Consider the following 14076-nt stretch of genomic DNA (forward strand, 5'->3'; position numbering starts at 1 on the left):
TCCTCCATGTTTTCTTGTCACTCTCTTCTTCTGTGGCGGTTGTAAAACCAGCTTAGAGGTGCATTATTGCCACCAACTGTTGCTCTCACAACACGTGAGAACATGGTAAGCAGTCCTGCTGCCCAAATCACGTTACCTTGCGAGGCAGCTGGATTTGTGATATCATGTGAGAATCCAGCCCTGATTTGCTACATAGCCTGCCCGGATTATATAGCAGAGACATATAGTCATATAGTCCAACGCTATTTGCCATCAGGAAATATTTGGCTCTTTAGCTGCTAGATGTCCCACTTTCTTCACCAGCTACTTTGACTGTCTGCTGTTTGGTGCTGGGCAGGTAGCGTACAATAGGTTTATCAGAGCCTTTTCAATGATAACAGCTGCCTGCTGACAGTAGTCATTTCATTTGGCCCGAATGAAATGATTCAAGATTCAAGGCCTACCTACCCGACTGCATGAAAATGGGAGTGGCTTTGGCGAAAGGCCTGAAGTGAGGGGGTGGGTTTTTTTTCGGTTGGATACTTTCAAAATTTAGCTCTCTCTTGCTAGTTTCTCCAACATTACCTACCCTAGTTTTAATTGTTACTATAAAAATATTGCTTAGTGCAGCTTTAACTCTCAGTGTTTTTATCCTGTGACATTCTTCATAACATCTTATTTGTGCTACATGCTCTACTGTGTTTTTACTTTTGTGTATATTTGGACAAGTGTGTTATGTGTGTACTGCTTTAAGACGGAATAAAATCAAACTAATGTGTGAGATTGGTGTTGCTGATTTAGCTTGTCTGGGTCTACGTTCAGTAAGCAGATACAGTAATCACAAGTGTATAGACAAAAACACAAGCATACATGCATAAACATTTGTCCACATATTATCTCAGATCCATTAAGCCATTCATCTACAGTACAAGCAAAGTGCCAATATGCTAATACTGTAAAAACAGAGGTTGTACAAATATTTCTAAGTTTAATGACAAATACTGTTCATAACATCTCACAGCTGTGTTTCTCTCTCTCCCCTCTCTTTCCCTCCTCCATTGTTTCACTCCCAAAATCCCCATGTTTGTAATATTCTCTCTATCAAATTCCTCAAATATCTGTTTAGTGTTTTCTCTCTTCCTCTTTCGTTCCCTCCAGCATTGGAAAACAAAGATAAACAGACACAATCTCCTCTGCGCTGAACTATTGTACACTTTACAAGAAAGTAAACAAACACACTCAACCACACACGGACACACTCACACATTAAGTGCGGAGAAACAAAAGACACGCACACACACAAGCCACGTTGTCTTCCCTTTGCTCCCAGTGGTCATGTGACAAAACACTTGCATCCCATCACCTCTCACCTCCCCGTTCTCTGTCTTTCTCTTTCATTCTCTCTTTCTTTATCTCACTCAGTAGGAATCTGTGTGCTTAGTCAGAGCTGGGAGGAGAGGCTTGGCAGGAGAGGAAGGGAGATGTTGGACAAATGAGAGGAAAAAGAGAGGAGGGAGAGTGTTTTGTGCAAAGAATAAAAGCAGATCAAGTTCCAGTCATTCTCTTTTCCCCTTGACTCTCACCACCCTCGATGCTACATGTACTGTAGGCCTGCTCCAATGAGAGGAAGGATTGTGATGGGTTGGGCATGGTGGAGGCCTGCCAACACACACTAATACCAGAGCAACATTTAACTCACTTAAACACACATTCTACTGACGCTTTTTCACCCCCCCCCCCATTCCTCTCCTAGCATTTAATTCTTGCTATAAGCCTATTATCACACTGAAGCCCTGTGGGGCTAAACCCTAACTACCGTGTGTGTGTTAAGTCCGTCCTCACCCTCAGTGAAAGGTTCCCAGTTGTAGAGGCGACCCATGAACTCCTGTGTGTTAAAGGCTGCACACTGCTCTGCTCTGGAGTCCAACGCACCTCCTCCACATACCTGGAGGACAGAAACACAGAGAGACAGAGAGAGAAAAGTGTAAAGTGCAGTGCCACACATTGAACTAATATGAAATCACCCAGCTATTAAACCGACGGTTGTTTCTCTCCCGGTCTCTGGACAAGTAAGGGTGGAGTGGGCTGTTGTGAATAAAAAGCAAGAGAAAAACAGCTAATAAAAAAGGGGACAATTAACTTGAGATCATAGAGGTAAGCATAAACATGCCATACTTTAATACACAAACACACACACGCACACACGTAGCTTTTGGCAGTCAGTGAGTGTATTAGAACCATATGGAAATAATAGATTTTTTGGAGAAGGCTGCTCACATAAATCCACCATGGCTTTCAGTGCATGACCGCAGAACGTGAGTGATTGTGTGAGCACGTGTGTGTGTGTGTGTGTGTGTGTGTGTGTATGAGCACATGTCCAGCTTGTGCTCGTTTAAGCAGAGTCCTTATGGAGCCGTACAGTGGAAAGAGTTTTAGCATACCTGCACTTAAACAACGGCTGAAACATCAGGCAGACATGACTCTGCTGGTTTATACTGTACAGACTATAACTCACTGAGCTTTGCCCGAGTCCTGTATGATACACACACACACACACACACACACACACACACACACACACACACACACATACAGTACCATTTTGAGATAGTTTACTTGAGTATTTCCATTTTATGCTACTTTATACTTCTACTCCTCAACATTTCAGAGGGAAATATTGTGCTTTTAAACCATGCTAGCAGTGTGGTATTATTGATGGCAACGTCTGTCTGTCAGGTCGGTCGGTCCACTACTTTGGTCCAGAAATTCAACAACTATTAGATGGATTAGCATGAAATTTGGTACAGACATTCATCCTCTCCAGGCAACGAATCCTCATGACTTTGGTGATCCCCTGACTTTTCGTCAAGAGGAGCCATTGTGGCTTGTGACCAAATACGTGCAGAACCAATGTAATTCCCATCAGCCTCAGCTGTACTTTATGTTTAGTGCTAGTTAGCAAATGTTAGCATGCTTACATGCTAAACTAAGATAGTGAAGACAACATACCTGCTACATCAGCATACATCAGCATGTTAAGCATTGTCATTGTGAGCATGCTGGTGTTAGCATTTAGCTGGAAGCTAAAAGTACAGCCTCAGAGCTGCTATAATAGCTGTAGACTCTTAGTCTTGTTACTCTACTACATTTATCTGACAGCTATAGTTATAGTAATGTATAATATGAAGCTGGTTAGCTTAGCTTAGCATAACGGCTGGAAACAAGGGGAAAAGCTAGGCTGGCTCTGTCCAAAGGTAATAAAATTTGCCTACCAGCACCTCTAAGGTGTTAATTAGTGAGCTTTAGAGGTGCTGGTAAGTGGATTTTGTTACCTAAGCTAAGCTAACCAGCTGCTAGTGGTTGCTTTATATTCAATGGACAGATATGAGAGTGGGGAATAAGCATATTTCCCAAAGTGTCAAACCTTTAAGTACATTTTTTTGATTATACTTTTACTTAAGTAACCTTTTTCTATGCAGGACGTTTAGTATTTTTACACTGTTGTACTTTTACTTGAGTAAAGGGTCTGAATCATTCTTCCACCACTGCACACACACACTCAACACTTCATCAGTTATCATTACTCTGGGAAGCCACAACCATCCTGTCTGGTCAAAAACCCACTGAGTTTACAACCCTCTGATATACAGCTGGCTCAAACACACATACACACACTCTTGCATGCCGCACACAGAGCTCTCAGATTTCCCTGCAACTCTAATCTCAATCAGCTCCACAATCTTCTTGTCTTTCGCTCCTCTCTTTCTTTGATTCGTTCCTCTTTACTTTTTCTCCCCCTGAATCTGTCTTCACTCATACAGCTGTCACAAACAGCTGGAAAGTTCCTAGTCACTCATCTGTGGAGACAAGAGCAAGGGAGTAGTCAAGTTCACACACATACACACACACACACACACACACACGCACGCACGCACAGATCGACAGTTCCCATGTGAACCAGCCTCTGCGACAAAGTGTAACTAAAAGACTCTCATGGATAAATCGTCAAAGCATGCACTGAATTTCACATTTTCACTGTGTCGTGTGTGAGAGAGAAGGAATGCATGTGGCCGTCATGTCACAAGGCACTCATAAGGATCATCTGTTGTTTCTGTTCTGGTGAAGTGTGAAACCAGCACATGAAACTTTATGTGGTACACTCCGCGACAGTTTCACACTGCTGAAACAGACTTATTTTTGCGTTATTTATGGACGATGTTATTGTCTACTTTAAGCCTCTTATAAGAGAGTGTGTTTGACTACATCCTGTTAATACGTGAGTGTATGTCGGTTCTTGAAGGTCAGTGTATGTATGTGACCTGATGTTTTCAAGTAACCCTGTAATTCTGCCCGGATGTGTGTGTGAAATGTGGTTGGTAATGGTTGTAAATATTTCTGCTGGACATAAACATGTTGGGCCCCATTTCAAACTGGATAGTTTCTGAGTATCTGTGCATGTGTGTGTGTGCCTGTAAGACCATAAACAATGAGTGAACAACGACCCCAAACACACACACACAAACAAGGACGGTGTCTGTGCAGCTATGGGACGCTACAGTTCAGTAAAAAAGAAGAGCTTCCATAAAAGACAAAAAGGAATGTAAAACGACGAGAGAAGGCAAGAAAAAGTCAAGTGTGTGCATTCATACGTTGGGTAATTGTATGAGGCTACAGGGTAAGTGGATTCTCCTCCTAAAAGAGTGTGTAAAAACATTAGGAGGCTAATGGACTGAACGGAGGAAGGAGGGAGGGGAAGGGAGGGGAGGTGAGAGTATGTGTTCACTGGTGTTTCATGGTTCTGGAGGAGAATTTGTGAGTTATTGTATTATTGTAAGGTCTGGTATACTTTGGTGTTCCCTCATTTACTATGAGTGCAGGGTTAGTGGGTCTCCCCATAACTGCAAAGGGGGAGCGTGAACAGAAGGGAGGGGGGCAGTTATTGAATAGGAAGAGAGGGGAGAGAAAAGAGAGCGATGGCTTTCACAGAAGCAAAATCCTTAAAGAGGGGGGTGATGGAAGGAGAGAAAGGCAGCGAGGATGGGTCTGGACCTGTGGATGAAATCAAAACACTCTAACCACAAGTGCAGTCCAAACAGAGTCAAAACCATTCAATCACTTAGCAACATTCAAAAACATCTTTTAAAATGTTTAAAATACAAAGTTTTAAAATGTTACTTGCCTCTGTATCAACTAACTAAGTAGGCCTAGATAATCTAGTCTTTTTTAGATTATTTTTCGGCCTCTTGCCTTTATTTTTTCAGTGTCACTAGAGATACAGACAGGAAATGAGGGAAGAGAGGGCTTTGATGTGCAGCGAAGGTCCCTGACTGTAATCGAACCAGCAACGTTACAGTTTTATGGTATGCATCTTAACCACTACGTTACCAGAACACAAAACTTGTCATTATTTTTGACTTTTCATAGATGAGGCTGGGTATCAAACTTCAATACTTTTTTAGTACCGACCGAAATACCACAGAATATCAAACACTTTAAAGTATAGGAAGCAGGCATTGCATTTCTGGTCATATTTATATTCTTGTTTACATATTCTTTCTTGGTTCCTGATTTAAATCCAATCTTCTGTGTACATCATCCTTTTTGTTAATATTGATGAAAGTAAAAGTACAGGCTCTTCCAACTTGGGTCTTGTTTTTGTAGTTGAAGTTATCATTTACACTCCATGTGGTCATCAGTTAGCTATGACAATATTAGGCTCACTGAAGTAATGACTGAGGTCTAGGAACACTGCGATTGCATCACTACAATGAAGTCTGACAGGGCAAGTAACACGAGCGGTCAGACAATCAGACGGGATGTAAACAAGCCAACAGTTTAGCCCATTACCACTTTAGAGATAAAAGTGAGCATAAACAAAACGTTAGTAACAATCCCTCATTGCACAGGAAAACTGTTGAATAAAGAAGTCCGTCTGTAAACTGTGATGGATGTTTACAATGGACAGTTTGGGAAATCATTTCACCGTTTGCCTTCGTTTTCTCTTCTCAATAAGTTTGGCTAACATGAGAGTTTGTTTAAAATCTGTACGTTTGTCTGACTTCTTGTGATTCTCGCGCTTTTGGATTTTTTTTTTGTGATGTTCTCAGATTTCAGTAATTCATTTGGTGAAAACGATGATATCATTACCAATAAGAATGATGGCTAAAACTAAGACTCAAGTTCTATAAAACTAGGATATCCCTTTAACTGCAATCACAACTCACTCACTGTTATTACATACCTTAAATACAATCAGTACCTGAAAAAGAACAACTTAAAGCCACTAAAAGGCTTGTTGATCGTTAAGTAAACATAAAAGAAGCCTGAAGCGGAAAAAAAAACTGGCTGCTACTGAACGGCAGACTGACGGGATGAAAGAATGAAAGATGGATAGCAGCAGAGAGAATGTGAAAGAAAAGTGAATACAGCCGGTGAAAGAGAGACAGTCAGAGTTTTTGCACGGGCGCTGTGAAAGTTATAGATGGGTTTTACTACCAGGGAGGGGGCAGGAGAGAAAAGGTCTGTGTGCAATATATAGGAGCATGGGGGGGGGGGGTGTTATTGCCTGAGGGCTAAAAGCTTTGTTCTGTGCACACACACAAAAATGCCACACACATATATATAAACACACAAAAGCCAAGGTCCTGGTCACACATAACACTCCTACGTGAAACACAAACACCCAGACCGACCCAGACAAGACTAATGAGTTTTGAGGAGGAACAGATTATGAGGAAAGCGGGAACCTTTAACCACATGTGCGTTTCCGTAGGGAAAGCCCAGGTTACACGTCGTCATCATCATCCCGCTCAGTGCTAGGTCATTTTCCATGCAAGTCTATGCCTGCACAGCTGGCCATATTGCCTCAATAACCCATACAGATTAAGGCTGGCCGGTCATTCCTCAAGCATTACTGCAACAACAGACAACAGACAAAACAACTGACCACTGGCCCCTGCAGTCATAAATCAACACACTCCACACGGCAGGACTAATCACTGCATGCATGCACACAAATCCATGACATAATTATGTTAATGTGTGTGTACTCTCATGTATGCGTTTGTCCTCAGCGATTAACATTCTCCAGCTAATCTTGTGACCAAGGCTGTGTGTCGGCGCTTTGCAGGGCACAACCCAGGTCTCAACCTTGGACTCCCCCCCTTGGGGGAGTCAAGAGTCCTCCAGAGGAAACACTGCACATCTATCAACAACAGGCAACGACTGAAGGAGGAGACCCCGTGCTGCGTGAAACGAACGGCAAGAAACCTTGCTGTCGTTCTCAGGAGAAATATTTGTTTGAGCTTCAAAACAGCTTAACTGTTGTACGCAAAAAAAGAGACAGAAAAGAAAAGAAAAAGATAAGAAAACACTGTAACCACAAGATCAATAAATGAAACCAGAACTTTCCTCGAAGGCACTGAAAATGACAATCTTTCCATGTTCCACTTTCCATGTAACAGCTCTAGGAACCAACATCATATTTCTACAAAACAAATTGTTTTCATGTACAGTGATAACTCTTGATGATCTAACACATATTTTCACAATAACACATGGGTGAGAGAGAGAGAGAGAGAGAGAGAGAGAGAGAGAGAGAGAGAGAGAGAGAGAGAGAGAGAAGTGGGAAGTGTGAACAGCTATGCTCTTCACTCCCAGGACTCATTTTTATTAACAGCTCCCAAAATCTGCACTGAACTATGTAAAAGAGATTTTACTGTTTACAGTAATGCTGCTTCTTCTGCCTGGAACCTTCTGAAATTGGATCTGAAATTGTAAACTTGGACTGGACTATCTCTCTGAATTCAAATCAGTGCTGCCAATGTTTTGGGGCATTTTAGCTTGGTTTTATCTATTTTTATGGTTTTAGACAGCTCTTTGGTTGGGGCCATTTAGGTTGTTCCTATGGTGAAATCTTTTGTATTATTTTGTACTAGAAATGTCTTTCATTATTTCTGATCTTGTGTTATCTGTCAAACGTTCTTTATCTGTAACTCAGTGTTATTGCTGCCTATCTTGGCCAGGATACTAATGAAGAAGAGATTAAATATATCCATTAAATACAGCCATCAGCCGGTTATCTTAGCTTAGCACAAAGACTGGAAATGGGGAAAATGAAGTGTAAAAACAACATGTTGCAGTTTTAGTCGTTTATGTGCCAGACTATTTCCTGGTGTCTGATCGTTATTGTTTTTACACTTCAGCTTTTATACAGATTAAACAAATAAGATATAATGTGTTAATTAGTGAGCTTTAGAGGTGCTAGTAGGTGGATTTTGTTACTTTTGTACATAGTCAGGCTAACTATTTCTCCATGTTTCAGTCTTTATGCTACGCTAAACCAACCAGCGGCTGGCTATAGCTTCATATTTACTGTACAAACATGAGAGTAGCATCAATATTCTCATCTAACACAACGAAGCAAATAAGTGTCGACCTATTCGTTTAAATAAAGATTACATTAAAAAAAGAGTAAGAAATGACAGAACGGGGGAAAGTGAGTGAGAGGAAAAGCAGAAAAGGATGAAAAGAAACATGAAAGAAGGATTTGAGTGAAACTCAAAAATCAGGAGTCTGTTTGTATCAGGAGCTGATACAAACAGACTTTAACAAGCAGAGGTACCTGGTTTTTGTAGAAAAGCAGGTACCTCTGCTCGTTAAAATACTAAAGCAAAGAAAGTACAGATCAGCCTAAATGAGTCAATGTGGTTTGTGCATGTGTGGGCTTAAGTCCCATAAACCAACACATCTGGGCCTGTTTGTCACTTCATGAGAACAACAGAAAGCGTGGCAGGGTCTGCAAACAGTCATTAGAGCTGAGGAGCGTGGCTCCGTGCTGATAGTTGTAACAATATATTTCCTGTGTAATGACAGACTGTGATTAAATCATCTGACTCTCGCTTCAGCAGCCTGAAGCAATGTTTGCGTGTCTGGTAGGTACAACAAAAACTCCTCAATGACAGATCAATGACATTTCTGAGTGTGTTTCAACTAAAGTATTATGTGTGCTTTTTAGTAGTAGTATGTTGTTTGCGGTATTATGTTTCCTCAAGAGCGTAGGTTTGGTGTCAGAAGTGGTGGGGTTGGCACAATGAAGGTTCTTCATTAACATGTGAATGTTATATCCTGCCTCTATTTTAAGCCACAACTCTATTTAGCTGCGTGGTCGGTGGGTAGCAACACTGGAGTACAGGCTGGTGTACGAGGTTATAATATTCAGAGACATTTTAATGAAATTAGGATTTTGAAATGTTAGAGGGACATGTCTCCCACATCCCCATTGGAAATTACGCCCTTGTGTTTGCTGGTATGGATCTTATTAAAGGTGGGGTATGCGATTCTGGAGAAATCCAATACCATGACAAATATCATGATATAGAGCGAACAACAACACACCAAATAATGTAACTAACCTTAGCTAGGTTGTGGGTTAGCAAACTGTCCCTACAGTTGCTGCTGCGAAGCTAACAGCCAGAGAGGACGAGACGGTTTCCCAGAGCCAGCACACCAGCTCCAAACAGCGATACTCACAACTCTCCTGCTGCTATAGCTAACATCACAACAACAGCATATCTTGGCAAACTAGAAAGTAAGCTGAATGTCCATGGGCAAGTCATTTTAAGGTTACCTGACCCACAAATCATGGCTGGAATAGTGTTGTGTCGGTCCGGGCCACTTTGTTTATTTCCCATTTACAGAGCCAGGGCTGTGTACAAACACCAGATTTTTTTCAGTGCGAACACTGAACGGACAACTAGCGGACCGTGAGAATATCGACAAAAAGACGTGTATTGGATTAGAATCGCATACCCCACCTTTAAGTTGTGTGGTGAACTGTTGCCTACATGCATCTTAAATCCACACGATCTGTTGCAAAGGCATGCACTGTTAGAGATTCTTGGTAAATATTTACTCTGAAGAGGAGGACATAAAGAGGAGCTAATGCGAGAGGGAATGCACAGAGAAGCGATGAAATTTGGGGTGAAAGATTTGAGAAGGGAAAGGACAGGAAGAGGAGTACGTCTTTCGGTGAAATGTCTGCTTCAAGCTGGTGTGTGTCTTCGATTTTTTTTTCGAATTCCACCTTTTCCTCCCTTCTCCCTCTGACAGAATAACTTCTTCTTGTCTTGTTACACTGCGCTCACTTACACACACACACACACACACACACACACAACTTCTCTCTCGCTCTCTCATACAAACACACTTTTCCCTCAATCCCTCTCTTCCTCTAACACAAACTTCCTCTTTTTCTCCTCATCCCACTCTATCTGTTGCTGCTGCTGACCCTCCCTCTCTTTACTTTTCTGTTTCCTCCACTAACAGGACTGTCTACATTCTTCCATACACACCTAAACACTCATTCTCACCAGCCTTCATCTCCATTTCTTCTTTGCCTTCCCACCTTTTCTCTCTCCTTGCCCTTTAGCTCACCCTCCCACTACTGTGTGCAGATTTTCTAAAAACAGTACTCTCTTTCACTACTACTTAACTGCGTCACTTCCTTTACCACCCTCCCTTTATACCCTCACACTAACACTTAGAGACACATCACACACTCTTCCCCTTTTGCCCTTCTCATTTCCTCTGTCCCTCTCGTGATTCCTCACTTGCTTCTACGCAACAGTACAAACACACATACACACAGCCAGTCACACTTGTGATGGGCCTCAGGCGCAGTGTGTTATGACAGACACACCTAATATATAATACGATGTGTCACACTCCCTCAATTACACACACACACGCACATATACAGTATATACAAGCCTGGGCAAAGTCCTGCATTCATCAGCACTTAAACCTATTTTTAAGCAACGATAAGACATAAAAATGTGGACCAACAATTTACTACAGGAGCAAACAAGGCTAAAGCAGAGGCTTATGTTGGGTAAATATGTAACCCAATGAGTCAGGCTCAGCCATCACAGGACTGCTATTAGTGCTGCTGGCACACACAGGGCAAGAATTCTGCCAGCTACTAAATCTGTTTTAACATGGGGACTATCACACACAGCCGGGCACAGACAGACAGAAAGAAAGAGACAAAGAGAGGGGGATGAAAGAGAAGAAGAGAGGCGGCCAAATTATCTAAAGAGAGAAAAGTCAAGGGCCCAAGAGTGCCAATGTGGCCCCAAATTCAAGTGTGTAGTTGTGGAAATAACGTGCAAGAGTGAAAATGCATAAGTGTGTAGGTGAATGTGGTATGTGTTAACTTCAATTTTATCACCTCCTCCCACGCTTTCACTTAAGACAAACCTGCTATAAGTGGTCTGCTGGAATAAATAGCCCGGTCACATGTCACTCTGGGTATTTTTGTCCCCATGATCAAATCTTAAAAGGGACTATGGATCAGTTTCTTTCTGTTTATTTCATTCATCTGTCCCTCCATCCATCATGTGCCATATCTCACACATGGTTGATCGATTTTAATGAAACTTGAGCAGAAATGATACTTTCTCACCACTGCATTTTGGTGATTTTTCAATAGCACTCTGATAAGCCCAAGAGTGATGTCATGTCACATTGTTTTTAGTTTTTTCCCCCATTTATCTAGGTCTCGGCATTGTTTAAAAAAATGTTGATACAATTACTGATACAAGTTTCGGTCCTGATACCAAAACAATACTTTTTTTTATATCTTAGTTTGTTAACATACACATGTTAAACGTGCTAAATACAGTTCTACATGGATTAAATAAAATACAGTGAAAAATTTCCTAAATTATGACTTAAATCAGAAACTGTCTGATCACAAAGGACTGCAGTTGACAATTAGCCAGCTAGCTAACACTGGCACATGTACAGGGATGTTGATTAATGTATGTTGTCCTCATAAATAAAGAAAATGAAATCAATAAGTAAGTAAACAAGACAAGAAATTTAGTGCCAATTTTCCACACAGGACAGTTTTTGATACTACCAAAGCTACTACCAAAGAAAAGAGTATTTAGATTCAATCCCCAGCCCTATAGTCATGATGCATAACATCCACAAATCAGTTACAAAATGCGTCACTAAAACAAGTTATAGTTCACACTTATTGACCAAAGGAAGACACTGAAGCAGGTGCAGGTGTTACATTTTTGTGCTTGTGCTTGAAAAATAAAATACATTCAATTGATTGATTGATGTTTGAAAAATGGCAAAGATGGTGGAAGGCTGTGTTAAAGCCTGCTGTTAATTTGAAGCAGCCTTTGCAAAAGGTGGAAAATGTGCAAGCTAGCCAAGTGTGATACTGCTGCGCTGATGCAGCTGATTTTGATTAACATATGTAGAAATGTGTCATGTTTGCCAGGACAGGTGCAGCCTAAAAACGGCTAACGTCCCTGTTTTTAAGCTTATTTTATTCCACCATACCAAAAGATACAGAATATTAACAATATATTAATAAAAGGACATTGTGGATATGATCTGATCACTAAAACTCACTGTGTAGTTGTAAAGCTTTTTATCCACGATATTCGCTCTTAATCTCACATTTAATTGAGTGAAATCAAGCGTGGCATTCCTGTCTCAGTGAAACCTGAGTTACTGCGAGGTCGGCCTCAGTTTCTCACCTGTGTGTTAAAGGTGAGTTGGCCCATCTGACACGACCGGCCTGTCTGTGTCTCTGGCTGCAATTTTTGGCAGCACGTACGTGCACTTTGCTACTGATAATGCCCATGCTGAGCCGTACTGAGAGATATGGAGCAGGTCACAACCCCAATCATCACTGCAGGCCCTGAGCCACACAGGACATTACATCAATACACACTGTGCTAATCACACACACTCACACACACAAATACTCAGGTTCTGGCACATATTTATACTCACACATATGTGCAATCAGATACTGAACGCACACACATGCATACAGGCATGCGTATGGCTTCACAACGGTTGTGACCCAGAAAACACACGCCTTGCAGTAGCGGAGGCACTAGCAGTCAGTTTCCATCTGAGTGCTCATAGACAACCAGCTAGTGTTGGAGCTGTGGAATGATCTACCTATCAAATACACTCTGTTGACCTTCAACTCCTCCGTTTATGGCTGCCTAACTGCTCCCTTCAACATGCGGCATGCATATAAATCAAGCATGACTGCAAGCTGAATAAAGCAAAGGGGAGCAGGGGACATAAGTACTGAGGAGCTGGTACGAAAGTGAATTACTGAGATTATTAAAAGAGTGTGAAGCCAGTAAATTAAGTGGAATATGTATTTTCTTTCTGGGGTTTATGGGTGAAGATCTTACTTGTGAGAAGCACCTGCGGTACTCCTTCTCCGGCCCAGAGCATCTGTAGACCTGAGGAGCTCCTCTTCCTCCATCCCTGCCTGATTCGACTCCCAGGTGCGGGATGTGGGGGTGCTGTAGTGGGTAGATGTTGCCGGCAGGTGGGACCTGGGGGCTGAAGCCTGGGTGGAGCTCCCTGTCTCTGTGTACGGGGCTGGGGCGATGGAGAGAAGTGGAAAAACGTGAAGCAGCGGCAGGGGAATTTGGGCGGGAGAGGGGAGAGATGGGAGGAGGTGGTGCGGTGACGGTGTGCCAGTCAAACCGGTGGCGGTTGGATTGGAGAGATGGTGATGAGGAGCGTGAGAAGTGAGAGTGATGAGTGGATGGGACTCGCTCTCTTGCCCTCCCATGCTCTGTATTGGTGTGTGAGGGTCTGTCAATATGGCGGTGTGGGTTGCCAGTTGTGGTGGTAATTGTGGGAAATTCCTCAGCAGCAGGTGCTACAGTGCTCGCCTCCTCCTCCTCCTCCTCACCCCTCCCTGCCTCCCTGTCTTCTCTATCACTCCCCGCCTCTTCTTCCTCTCTCCTGTTGGCGTCGTCTTCATTGGCGGCTAGTGAAGATGCTGGCGTTGCAGCGTCAGTACCGTTAACAGTGTGGCGAGCCTGCCGGTTGGTACGATGCAGAGGCAGAGAGAACGGGACCCTGCCGTACCCAAACTGACCTGGACGGATGTTTGAAGACCTACGAGTCAAAGAGATAGAGACAAACAAGGAAGAAGTAACAGGGAGTATTTAGAGACAACTATTTACAGATGGATAGAAAGAGCCAGAGGTAGTGACAGAGATAAAGAAAAGAGAAAGACAGGAAACATTTATACAG

The 14076-nt window shown here is 42.4% G+C and overlaps 1 protein-coding gene across 1 annotated transcript in view; it reads right to left on the minus strand.

The window, feature by feature from the left end:
• The window catches only part of adamtsl4 (ADAMTS-like 4), a 37446-nt gene that overhangs the window by 15958 nt on the left and 7412 nt on the right, over positions 1–14076 (minus strand). The window contains exons 4-5 of the mRNA XM_044207843.1: positions 13218–13938; positions 1822–1924 (exon numbers count right to left, since the gene is read on the minus strand). Of these exons, the coding sequence (XP_044063778.1) occupies positions 1822–1924; positions 13218–13938 (824 nt within the window). The remainder of the gene's footprint in view (positions 1–1821; positions 1925–13217; positions 13939–14076) is intronic.

Source organism: Siniperca chuatsi, linkage group LG9 (genome assembly GCF_020085105.1).
Source record: "Siniperca chuatsi isolate FFG_IHB_CAS linkage group LG9, ASM2008510v1, whole genome shotgun sequence".
In the NCBI taxonomy this organism is placed as follows: Eukaryota; Metazoa; Chordata; class Actinopteri; order Centrarchiformes; family Sinipercidae; genus Siniperca; species Siniperca chuatsi.